The sequence below is a fragment of the Coloeus monedula genome, assembly GCF_965178545.1.
Source record: "Coloeus monedula genome assembly, chromosome: 9".
In the NCBI taxonomy this organism is placed as follows: domain Eukaryota; kingdom Metazoa; phylum Chordata; class Aves; order Passeriformes; family Corvidae; genus Coloeus; species Coloeus monedula.
The window spans coordinates 20,377,292-20,389,938 of record NC_138789.1 but is presented as its reverse complement, the minus strand read 5'-3'; the positions used below and the strand labels follow the sequence as shown (position 1 = coordinate 20,389,938).

Here is a 12,647-nt window from a genome sequence, read left to right as displayed (position 1 = left end):
TACTCCAAATTCATAATCAGAAAATTATCATTAATGAATCACTGTCAAAACAGAATGTAGTGTCAAATGGAATTCTATCATGATTTAACAAGGCTCTAATACAAGCTGTATTTTTATAATGTGGTGAGAAAAAGACAGAATGTTTATTAATTTCCATATAACATCAGCATTCAGTGAAAGCTGAGCTACCAGAAGGAGTGAATGACGTGGGCTGTTTTTCCTAAAGAAAATGACAGAAAACAGACACAGTGAACAAGAACTAAGGAACCAAACTTGCTGTATTAAACAAAATCTCTTCAGGAAATTCAAACCACGTTCTCTTGGAAGACTTCTAAATTCCACTGAGTAACAGAAGAACATCTCTTGCACTCACCTTAAATCCCACATGCTGCACAAACCCACTTTCTGCATGCATCTGCTGGAGTTTCTGTTTCTTCAATTTTTTAAACTCTAACAGTTCTTTGTATTCAGGTAACTCTCGATATGTTACTGGAATACTCTCTTCATCCTGTTCGAGGTAAAAAAACCCACAAAAACATTCTTACTGTAGGAATAGAGTAACTAGTAAGATATCTATTTGTTCCATAAATCACGATGTATGATTAATAATGTTTAAGAAAATGATGGCAATATATTCTAACATTCTGGGAAAATATTTAAAAAAATGTAACAGCCATACCCAGTCTTAACTTCTCACCTTTACTGGTAAGAATAAAATGTGATGAGAAGCACCATGCCATGACTGAAAGAGTAAAACTTTCAGAGTTATCCAACTCCTTTATCCCTTTACTGTGTCTTAAGAGCTTATAAAAACAGACTGCTATTTTTCATAAATTATGAAGCAGTTTGTCTCCCTACAGGCCAGTGCAGACATCTTTGCCAGAGATGTACAACAAATGGTTCTCTCTTTTTCAAAGACACGCAATTTCTGCTTTTTCTCACGCCATTTCCTTCACCAAAGGTTGAGGATCTGTTATGAAAGGACGGAAGCTCTAATTCTAGTTCAGATGCTCATTTCAAGGTAATGATTTTATTGTAGCAGCTGTAGTTGGTAGATGTCACCTGTTTCCAAAGATGCCAATTCTGTACTGATGTAGAGCAGTTTTCACATCCTGCACCAACAGGAACATTCAGGTAGGGAAAACAATTGCAACTACAAGGTAGTGATTAAAATTCTTCTAATCTAGCCTAAATATGTAATTTCCATTCCTTTTTATGAATCTGTGAAGACTGAAGATTCTGTATTATTTAGTAAGTTTATTAAAGGAAGTGAGGAAAAGAGGCTTTATTACATTTCTGAAAAGCCTTATCAATTATTTATTTGTAATTATGAGCCTATATAAAGGATTAGACTGCAAATATTCAGAAAGTTATGGTTGAATGACACGATTCAGTTGTGTAGTGATAAGCTACATTCTCTTAAATATAAGGGAATTCACTCACCAGGGATTCACCTTCCATGCAAATCTCAAAAGTTTTTCTGAGAAAAACTGCCTATCACGAAGTAACTGTATACTGAATAAAGTATGCTTTAATAGCTCCCTCGGTGGACAATTCATTCTGGAATAGTAAGTAGCTGTGTTCTAGAATAATTAGACTACTCACAAAATAAGAAATCATACCTGGAAAGTAAATTAACTCTGTTAGAAATAGTGGGTCCTCACTTGGAAATAACTCATTTATACCAAAATATAATTTTTCAGTAATAGTTATGACTGGTAATAATCAGGCAAAATTTTTTCATCTTTACACAGGAAAAGCATGTGGTAATTCCACTGTGAAGTCAAAGAAAACATAATTTTCCTGCTACACTGCTTTTCTTCTGCACCACGATGTGAAGTATTTTTCTCCAAGACAGCGATTGTCACCAAGAGGTCTGACTTTTAACACTAGAACAGAATCCTGTATGTTCATTCTGAACATAGTTTACAATCCCTTTTTGCTTCCAAACTGCTTTTATTTTGCACGGATTGTGGGAATCTTTTTGGTGACTGAGCTCCCCTGTGTCCTTCTACCTTACTGAAAGCCAGGACTGTATCTATCTGGAAATGGTGCTCCAGTGTGTGTGGCACATGTCCACTGTTATCACTGCAAAAATGTGAAACAGTAACTTCTGCCTAAATAAAAATAAAGCCCAGTTGATTTATGGTGCCTGTATTAATTATTAGTCAGGACACCATGGCAAAACCAAAATGTTTCAGAAAACTGTTCAGAACAATTAGAAAATATGTATTTAAAAACAATACAGAACAAAAGCATGTTAGCTCAAAACCAGCTGCATTGCATCTCTTCTAATATGCATTTTGCTTTCCACACCTTTTAAGACTCTTATTGGAATATGCAAAGTTATCAGGAATGTCTGTGGGTGAGCTGAAAGATCATCAGAGAGAGAGAATACAGAATATGAGTGAAGACAGAATTTAAGACTGGGAAATAGGTAAGTAAATTTAATAATTAAGGAAGGCTATGCAGTGCAGGTAAAAAAAGTCAGTAAAGAAAATGAATGGACTTATAGTGGGTGGCCTCAATACTTGTGTTATGCAACAAGCTTTTCACACACAAGATGTCACTAGGCTCACAAAAAAAAAATAGAATTAACAAGTCAGGTTCTTCAGTCTAAGCACAGGAAAACCACAGTGATTTACACCAGCTGTGAAACTTGCCCAGCTCCCAAGCAGTAGGATATAGTCCCTCTTTGATTCTATATGGAAATGGGAACGACATATGTCTAAATTCTTGCTGTATTATTGCATGGGTTAAATTTGGAAAGTAGCACACATCATGATGTAGCAATTCACTGGGTTAGGATGTCTACTAGAATTTGCCTCTAAGAATACATAAATATGCTTGTTGATTGACAATTCAGTCTCTTAGTTCACACTTTGAAGTGGATTTTACAAAATCCATAATTAATTCAGCCAATAAAAGATAAAAAAAAGCAGTGATGCCAATAGCATTTGAATTTTACCAGGGCTCTATGTAACCTTTCTAAAACACATCTTTAACCAGAATTCCAACTATATAATTTACAAGATTTTCAAACCTCTCTCATGCCAGATCATTTAAAAAAAATATGCAACTAAAACTTCTTTGAGCTATTTCAGGACAAGACTGTTTATGATTTACAGACTTCCTTCCTGATTTGGTCTGAATTTTTTGCTGTTGGAGGCTGTTATATTAATGATGTATTTATAATTCAAAACAGCTCATGAATCTTATTACAATTTAATACTAACTTGATGGTATTTTATGGTGAAGATGCCTAATCCTCTAAACACTAAACAAGGTCAAAGTGACAGCAAGCAAGACATTCTCTCCTTGATTTAAATTACATACCGATACTTCCTCTTCTGCTGCAGTATCCATATGGCTGTGAAAACTGCATCTGTCATCATCTTCATCCATATAAACTGGAGGTTCATGAGATGTCATGAAAGTTGAAGGTTTGAAAAGATGTTTATTTAAAGGATGTTGCCGTCTACTTGATGACTACAGTGAAAAAATGGTATATTTTTAAAAACATTCCTTGGCTATTATTTAAAAAAATTTCATTGATAAAACCTTGCCTGGAATTTGTTCTTTTACATTAAATAATCTATCATATTTCCAATTACTTTTACTTATATCTCTGTATCATAGCCTCCCACAGCTGGAGTTCTTCTCTTTCATAACAGGGGGAATCAAATGAACAGTGCAATACTTTGGTAAAAACGCAGCAAGGAAGAGCCCTTACCATAAAGCCCCTACTCCCTAAACAGGTGGGACTGACAGCGAGAGTAAAACAGAAAGTAAGGCTGTTACAATTTTGAAGACAGAGGACCAGAGAGCAAAAATATTGAAAAACTTCCCATGGTGTGTGACACTCAGCAAGGAAGTAATTTTGCACAGGTCCAAGAGCCAAAAGATCCATGCTCGACACTCATCATCAACTTCCTGTATTTGTGACTTAGAAAAAAATCTGAGTCTAGAGCTACTGTCCTGGTGCAGGAGAGAGAAAGCAATTCATCACACCAAAAAGAGAATTCGAAGAGTTAGAAAGAACTGCTCTCTGAAGGTTCTTCTTTGTTGCCACTGCATGAAAAAGAAACCTAAAACACATTAGGTGAAATAAATTACTCCATTAGTGCACATCTAGAAACTTTCAACTTTAATGGTGTCTGAGGGTAAGAAAGCATGCCAGTTTTAAAAGGCACTCAGCCTGTATTACTTATTCCCCAGTGCAAGAATATTAAATATCAAAAGGAATAATTTGGGGTGAATGAAACTGACTCAACCCCTTACTTAGCTACTTTCCAGACCAGCATTTTGACATTTAATGTCAAAACTTACATTCCTCAGCTTTAAAATAACTCAAGAGTGTGAACCAAAAACGTAAGCATGAAAAGTGTTTTTCCTAACAATCATAAAAGAGAGGATTGTTTTGCACTGTGCCTAGCTGCTCATACAGCTAAAGCAAAAGGAATACTTGGAATAGTTAGTACTTTCTCCTTTTTTAGCAAGAGTTTTTATCCCAAAAGGTTCCTATATCAGTTACAAACCTGTAATATTATAGTACAACCCTTTATCTCTAAAGAGGGATTCAATCTCTAAAGAGGCATGTAGCATCATTCTATAGTTGTGCAGTTTAAAAAGTAAAGGCACAGATGACACAATTATTTAGATGGTATGCCTCGATGCAGACAGAAGCACCACAAGGAACTGCGATTAGCTCCGTTCAGTCTTAGGGAAGAGATGAAGTGTGTAGTAACAACTGGAAGGTGCTACTTCTGATCTGCAGAACTACTCCAGCGCAAAAAAGAAAAGAATTTCTTCTAAGACTGACGCACTATACCCACTGTGTTGAAATTTTCCACTTTCTGCCTTATGATCGCCAGCTACCTGTGTTTTGGTGCTTTTATGGTTTCCCTTAGGACTTCAAACCTCTCTAAAATACTTCCATGCATGGGTGGTATTTCAGCTTGAGCTGACACAGTGATTTACATTTTCTGTTAACAGAAAACAGATCTGCATTCAATAGGAGATCTGGAGTCAGGAAAGGAAAACTGTGCCTATGCTTATACAGCAGCACTGCCATGCATAACAGTGTTGCGACCTACAAACTGAACTGAGGATTTGAATTCTCTTCTTCTGGTGAAGAATGAACTAAAATACTACTTTAAAAGCAGATAGTTAAAGATCATTTTCCCTGTGGGAAATATATCTCTAGATTAAGCTTAAAAGCAGGTGCACTAATGATATTATATAAGGATTAAATGGAAAATGATAAGCCATAATTGAAGAACTGAATACTAGAGTTCCTAAACCTCAGACCCAGTTTTATTTTCACCAGCAGTAGGTAATGGTTATACAAGAAAATAAAGTGATACATCCTGCTTAATTTCCTGCATAATTTGTTAGAAGAGACCTATGTCATATGAGTAGACACACAAGGTAACTTCAACAAGATGTTCAAGAACTGAACAGGCTTCTCACCTCTCCAGTAACCATTTTAAAAAAGCATCTTGGACAATCCCCATAGAGAAATGTGTGTTCTTGTGAAGCATCCCTTTTGACACAAATCTTTACATTAAATATATCTATGTGTCTTATTTTCCCATAGGTACGTGCTTAAAGTATTAGCATCCAGTTTTCATACTTCTGTTACTGGTAATAAAGCAGACACACTGCAGTTACAGTGTACATGTACACTCCATGCCAAAATTAGGACAAGCATAGCACAAGCACGACCCAGGCTTCCAATAGCCCTTGCAATTCCTTCCTGCTGTTATCTGCACTGGAGACCTGGGAGTAACTAACCTGGTATGGTGCTGTCAATCTGTGCTCTGTTAGCAGACTGAGAGCTCCATTTCTCCACATACACTATTGGTTTGATTTTTTCATCTGCTGTATTTCTTACACAGGATACAAATAGAACACATGGATGCTGCTTAATACAAACCAAGGCACAACGACCTTACTCTTATGACCTTGCAATAAGGATGTGAGTCACACTGCAAAAACTGATGTAAGTATTAGATACATTCTAGATAGAAGCCTAAGAAAAATCTATATGATGGGACCATTACTGCTGCAGTATGAGAATGTTAAGAATTTTATAGAAAATATGTTTCAGTCTTGGTTATACTGGGTTTGTCCACAGTGGGGTCACTGTTCAAATGAGTGAAAAATACAGTTAAAACATCCCACATCAACTGATTAAGTACTCCCACTGTTTATCAAATCCAGTGATCTGCTGCCTGGCAGCATTGCACACATTCTGTAATGATGGTCTTTCCAAACACAATTAACAGGAAACAACAAAAGGTGTGACCAAGGTAATTTAAACCAAGGTACACTGGCATAAAGAACTCAAACAACTATAATTTTCAGAACTAAATTTTCAGTGCCTCTTGAAATCAGCCACACCATATTATCATACTACAGAAATTAGCCCCAACTGTGTAAGTTATTTGGAATTCTGACAGATGAATCTCCACAGCATTTAAGGTATCAATGTTTCCAGCTGGTTTTTTTGTTCTTCTGCCAGAAAGCACTTTTCCAATAGACAAAGAGGCAGACAGAGTCACGTCTGCACCTTCCCTGCCTCTGTTTATAGAGCACAATAGTAGATTAAAATCCTGGTGAAAGTAAAATGGTATTACCATGATGGATGGCAAACTGGAAAGCCTCCAACACAACCACTTATTGTTTGCATAACTTCAGAGAATACCAGGAGACAACTAAGGGTGTGTAACACTTTAAATCATTACACAGGAACCGTGGTACACCTTTGTATCAAACCACAGACAGCAACTTTTGTTTCCAACCTTTCAAAGAACTGAATCTGCAAGTCTGCCTTTTTGTATAATCAATATAAAGTTTACTCTATTCTTTATCAGAAAACACCATAGACACCTGGATGTAAACCAGTAATGTTACTCCACAAAATGCCACTGTAAAGGGGTTTTGAAGAAGTTTTATAAATACTGTGGAAACAAAAAAAACCCCAAACCCAACAAATAAAACCCCCATGAAATCTGAGACTGCCCTCTTCTACTACCTAAGGCCCTTATTAGTACCCAAGAACATCTTATAGATTATTTAAATCAAAATATGTGACTGATCTGCATAGAAATTTAGTCTTTTCTCTTTCAAATTAAGATTTTTTGGGACCATATTTTTTTCTCATCCAAGATCAGAAACAGCACTATATTTTAATGGACATTTCAGTCTTAAGCCTATGCTTGAGCTAATTCAGCAGGCTCAGTTATACATAATTTTCTATGGTTTTATTAATTAGAACATTACTGTGCAATATGAATTATAGGCCTTATCTTCTTCAACAGGGTTTTCATTACCACTTCCTGATCAGCTATAATAAACTTACAAATGAGGAAGAAGTACCCCAAGACCATCATTCTACCCTGTTAGTTCAGCCTGCAATCTGAACACTTCATGTCCCCAAGAGTTGTCAATGTGAAACCAGAATTATCATCTAATTCACTCCATAATGCTACTGACAAAAGAACATTACTGCATCAAGTAACTTTATTAAAAGTATTAATGATTCTGACTCAACTTGCACATAAATGAAACAGAAAGACAGAATTCTGTAAAACAGTCTCACCTTTTTGGAATATAAATATAAGTTTGGAGTTCTTCCTGGAACTGGAATACCAGCTTTAGTCAGTTTAATAAAATATTTTTGCACTCTACTGGCAACCTGGAAAAAACCAAGATGCAACAACTTAATGTCAAATGAAATGTAACTGGTCTTCTCTCCAAAGTTTTGCCAGGATTACTACATTGATTAAGAACATTAGGAGAAAAATCCTCTAGATTCTACTCTGGGACAACTACTCTAACTGGTACCTATCTTGCAGCGCTGCATTTGTACTATTTCCAGATGCTCTGACAGTTTTCAGAGAAAAAAATTACCCTTCTTTAAACACACAGAGAAAATCTTGCAAAAATTGTGATAGAAAGAACTTTAGTAGTTTGCTTCCTGCTGCAGCTAAACTCAATCTTAACAATGCCAGCTATGTTATCCACAGTTAGCATACAGGAAGTAGGTCTCCATTAATGACATAAGCAAGCATGCCTATTTTTGAGAAATTATGGAGAAATATAGGTATGATCAGAAATGAGCTAATCCTGTATACTGAAGTACTTAATCATACTTTTATCTGAAAGCACACAACTGAAATAAAAGAAATTAAAATACTGTAAACACAGAACATCAGCATTTTTTACTTCTGGTCAAAATGGAGAAAATTTATTTCGGGGGAAAAATTCCAACAAGTTAGATGCAAAAATACTTGGTGTCTCCTCATCTGTGTCCTTTTGTGGATCTCAGCCCCAGTACAGAACTAATTCTTCTGTCTGTGATATTTACATGTCTGCCCATTGTACAGTACTGAGGTGCAGGAAATTCAGCACTCCAGTGTAACTCAGTCTGAGCACAGCTGGTGTTCACTACAGAACTAAACTATGTTCACTATAGAATTAAATGTGTGCTGTCAAAATCTCATGAACAGTTAAGTCTGGCAACTTTGCCATGGGCTTTGGGGCATATTTAACATTCTGTATTTGAGATCCAGTGTAACAGTTACACTGTTACTGGTTAAATGCAGGTCCTGCTGTTACATTTTTAAGACTAAGTGATTACCAAAAATACACTGAATTTTCTTTACTGATATTAAAAAAAAAAAAGTAAAGACAAGGGAATTCTTCTCCAAGTGTTTTACATGTTACCTGCTTTGCTGTTCTATTTCCCAGTTCATCTGCTATCTTCTGCCACCGTCGGGACTCTACTTCCTCTGGTGGATACTTCAAAAGCAATTGCTCGAGCTTTTTCTAAATCAACAGTGAAAAGGAATAAATACATTTTTCCTAGTACAGGTATGAGTTGTCAAGTATCTAAATACATGTGACTCTGATCTCCCAAGTACTATAAACATTATTACACAATTTGCTTTTATGCTCAAGTATGTTACCACAGCTACAAAATTAAAGAGCTTCCCATTACCTGTTCCTCTACAGTCCATAGCTGGTTAAAAGTTTCAGGTTTGGTCTCATCGCAAAGTCGCCCTCTTATCATCTGCTCAAATACAGGAAATAAAATGGAATACGTGTTTAGAAAAATTATAGCTGGCATAATTGATTAGAATCCTCTTCCTATTTAAGTTAAACCAAAACCAAACCAAAGCATGAGACTTCAAAACAAAATTTGCCTAATCCAAAGTTTAGTTCTGGGATTTGAGTACAGGAATGGCATGTTGCCCATCACCAACATGAACATTTGAAGAAACAGTTAAGATATTCACATTCTATACTGAAAAGAAGAAAAAAATTTAAAAATCATTATTTTGTAATTTTTTTTCTTTCCTTTTGAACAACTACCTGTGGACGACTGTTGGTGGAGCCTTCTGGACCATCACTTAAAGGCAAGACAGAGTACGAAACAGACTCTCCATCCTTCTTGGGATCCAAAGGACTTTTTGGTCTTGCAGGTATACCTACTGTAAGCAACACAAAGGAAGAATTATTAAACTTCCCCACTAGTCATTTCTTTCTTGTAACATATGCCCACTTTCTTTTACCTTTGTCAAAAATCAGCTTCACTCTCCTACTGTTTCGTTTCCGGTTTTTGAATTCTCTCTCAAAGTTTCCAAGGCTAGTGGTGTATTGGTCCCAGGCAATCTCAGGGAGCTGAACAACTCTCTGAGGAAATGGAAGACCCATATCAACCTGAAAAAACAAGAATGAAAAGTAAAAAGCAATATTTAATGCAATCACTTTATATCCAAACAAAAACCTACAAATACTGAAATGCTACAAAACCCAGTGCTGCTTTTTATTTGACAGAAGAATGGAAAACCAGAATTTTTGAAGTGCCATGCAGCGCACAGTTTTTTTAAAGAGAAGGTGAGATCTTTCAAGAATAATACACAACAGTGCATATAAAATATGCAGAGGCACGGTCAATGATGGCTTATTGAGCATAAAACTTTAAAGGGTGCATTTCACAGCTGAAATCAGGTGTTTGACACTTCAATAACCTGTTTCTGACTGTCCTTATTAAACATACTGTTAGCTCAGGATCTGCACCTTTCTTAACCCAGGAATCCAAAAGATTCACAGTTTTATCACTTGATAAACCTCAACTCCTCCCATCAGAGCAATCTCTGCCTATTTTGTACTGATTTTGCTGTGTTCTGCCTAGAACGATACTGTGGCAAAGCTCACCTTTTTATTTAAAGGTCAACTGCAAGACTATTATTCCTTTGGTCCTTTCTGGACAAAAATACACTGGAGTACTCCAAACTGTCCTTAGTATTTCCCCAAAAAATGAATACCAAATGCAACACTCTTACATCATGCATGCTATTAACTCCTCTCAACACTTAACACAAAGACAACTACTGAAACCAAGGGGCTTTCATCTGACCTAGGTGTCTACAAAACTAGGAAAAGAGAACCATAACTCCATTCTTCACTTATATACAAGTTGCTATCAGACTAGAAGGTAACTGTGTTTGCCAGTGGTAGATGCTGCAGTGATAAAGGATTCAAGCTGAAAACATATTTTCAGTACTCCTGTTATGACAAGATTTTTTTAAAACTTGAAAAGAAAATGTTTCCTTATAGAAATGGATTCTCCTCTATCAGCCAATATTCTGTCATCTGTGACTCAGTTATGTGTTCTAGTGTTCACTTTGGGTTTGGGATATAGACTACATTTCATGCTCTTTAAACATACCCTATCAAATTCACTCAAAGCACATTTCAGTTCTCAAATGAGAAAGATTAGAAATTTTTCACCTGATACTTCCAGTCGCCTGTAGATTTCAAGATACTACAAGTAGAAATTTTAAAATTGCACTTCTGTGTACCAAAAACAAAGGAAAGGAAGCATATCTGATAAAATCATTGAAGAGACCTATTTCTTACAGATCCAATAAGAAAGCAAAGAGGTATTTTTGCTCAGCTGTTAAAAGATTTAAACTCGTAATTTTTATGCCAAGTATATATATCTATTCTCCAATTTCTATAGATGGTGAGTTACTAGTTATTAAAAAAAAAATTCCAAGTAAGACTTAGGAAAAGTCCATAGAAATACCTTCTTCTGGAGTCTTTCCACAAATCCAATAGGATCTTTCAGTGCTTCTCTCTGGTGTCTGCCTAAACTTTCAAGATCTTGAACTGCTTGAGTACGTTGAGCCTCGAGTACAGCAATCGTCTGTAACAGTCTCTGATAACTACAGAGACAAAGGAAAACATCTCACTCCATTTGCCTTTAAAAGTGACACCCCCCACCTAAACACTAGCCATGGTTATCTACCAGTACCTACCAGATTTCATAGCTTATCTCAACCATTTCATAAACATTTTTACTGAATTCTAGTAAAAATATATTAAATTTATTTTAAGAGTAGATGAATTTATATAAACTCATAAAAAAATATTTAACTCTCCAATGGTTTCCTTTAAATGCAAATTCTATAGTAGCTGAAACAATATGGTCTCAGGGAAAACCTATATTCATATTCTCAATAGCTGTAACCAACAAGCTTTGTTTATAAAGTTAAAAATACCACAAACAAAATGAGCTAATTTCTCTCCCACTTCAACATCAGCTTCCTTGTACCCCAATACAAGTGACTACCACAGAATTTTAACATTTCACTCAACCATCCAAATGCTGGACAGGAATGGTTTAGAAACACAGCATTTTGTAGAAGCCCCACCTTAGAGCAGAACATGAGAATAATTTTTGAAATGTAACAACAAACCAAGGAATAAGTAATTTGCAAAATAAATTCAAACCAGATTCCCCTAAGAATACAGAAGCTGAATGAAAATGTCAGTGTGCCCTCAGACGTGCCACCCCAGATTCACAGACAATTTGGACTGTCTATTTAACAGAGACACTCGAGTCTCACTGATGTGACTGTCATGCCTGTACCCAGTAACATGTGCTTTCCAAACTGTGTTTGATACAGTTAATGCATACTCAGGAAATCATATGACATTTTAACACAGCCTTTAGAAAACAGTTAACTACACTTCATACCTTTTATTAGCTTTAAAGTTACAGTTCCCCACTTCAGTTTCTGAAATCCCATAGTTACCCATGGCCCCTGTTGTTGCAAATTATTATGTATAAACTTTCTTCATGAAAATATTTTCTGACATTTAATATTACAACTGTAATTTAGTTCAGCACAAAGTACTCCTACTAAAATCAGGTAAGAGCTGTTCACTACTACAGCATTTCAGTAAATTTTCTTTCTGTTCCCTTATCGCTAAAACAAAGACAAGCCTGGCACAATGAATTCCATGGATACAACAGAAAAGATCCAGAGGTTACTGAGGTAATTCAAGTTTTTCAATTGATTGCACTAATAATTGGGTAAGGTTTTAAGTGGAGGGAAGTAAACAATCTTAAGGCAAAATACAGGCTTTGTACCTTTAAATATTTAAGTTTCTACCTGGACATTAAACTGCTGCCTCTCCAATTTTCTTTCCACTCAAATGTAACATTTGCAAACATAAAACATAGCTATACTTTCTGAAGTTTGAAACTAAAATACTGAGCTTGTTTAAAAACAATAGGACACGATTCTGTTATGAATTACTATTTACATTTGTCTGCACATATTCAG

At 35.8% G+C, this 12,647-nt stretch overlaps 1 protein-coding gene across 2 annotated transcripts in view; it reads right to left on the bottom strand.

Annotated features, from left to right (window-relative positions):
- Positions 1–12,647, bottom strand: part of ZZZ3 (zinc finger ZZ-type containing 3) — a 57,725-nt gene that overhangs the window by 4,361 nt on the left and 40,717 nt on the right. For both annotated transcript variants that reach the window (XM_082287509.1, XM_082287510.1), the window contains 8 exons: positions 11,102–11,240; positions 9,582–9,729; positions 9,382–9,500; positions 9,008–9,079; positions 8,734–8,835; positions 7,607–7,702; positions 3,337–3,489; positions 374–508 (listed from right to left, as the gene is read on the bottom strand). In XM_082287509.1, the coding sequence (XP_082143635.1) occupies positions 374–508; positions 3,337–3,489; positions 7,607–7,702; positions 8,734–8,835; positions 9,008–9,079; positions 9,382–9,500; positions 9,582–9,729; positions 11,102–11,240 (964 nt within the window). The remainder of the gene's footprint in view (positions 1–373; positions 509–3,336; positions 3,490–7,606; positions 7,703–8,733; positions 8,836–9,007; positions 9,080–9,381; positions 9,501–9,581; positions 9,730–11,101; positions 11,241–12,647) is intronic.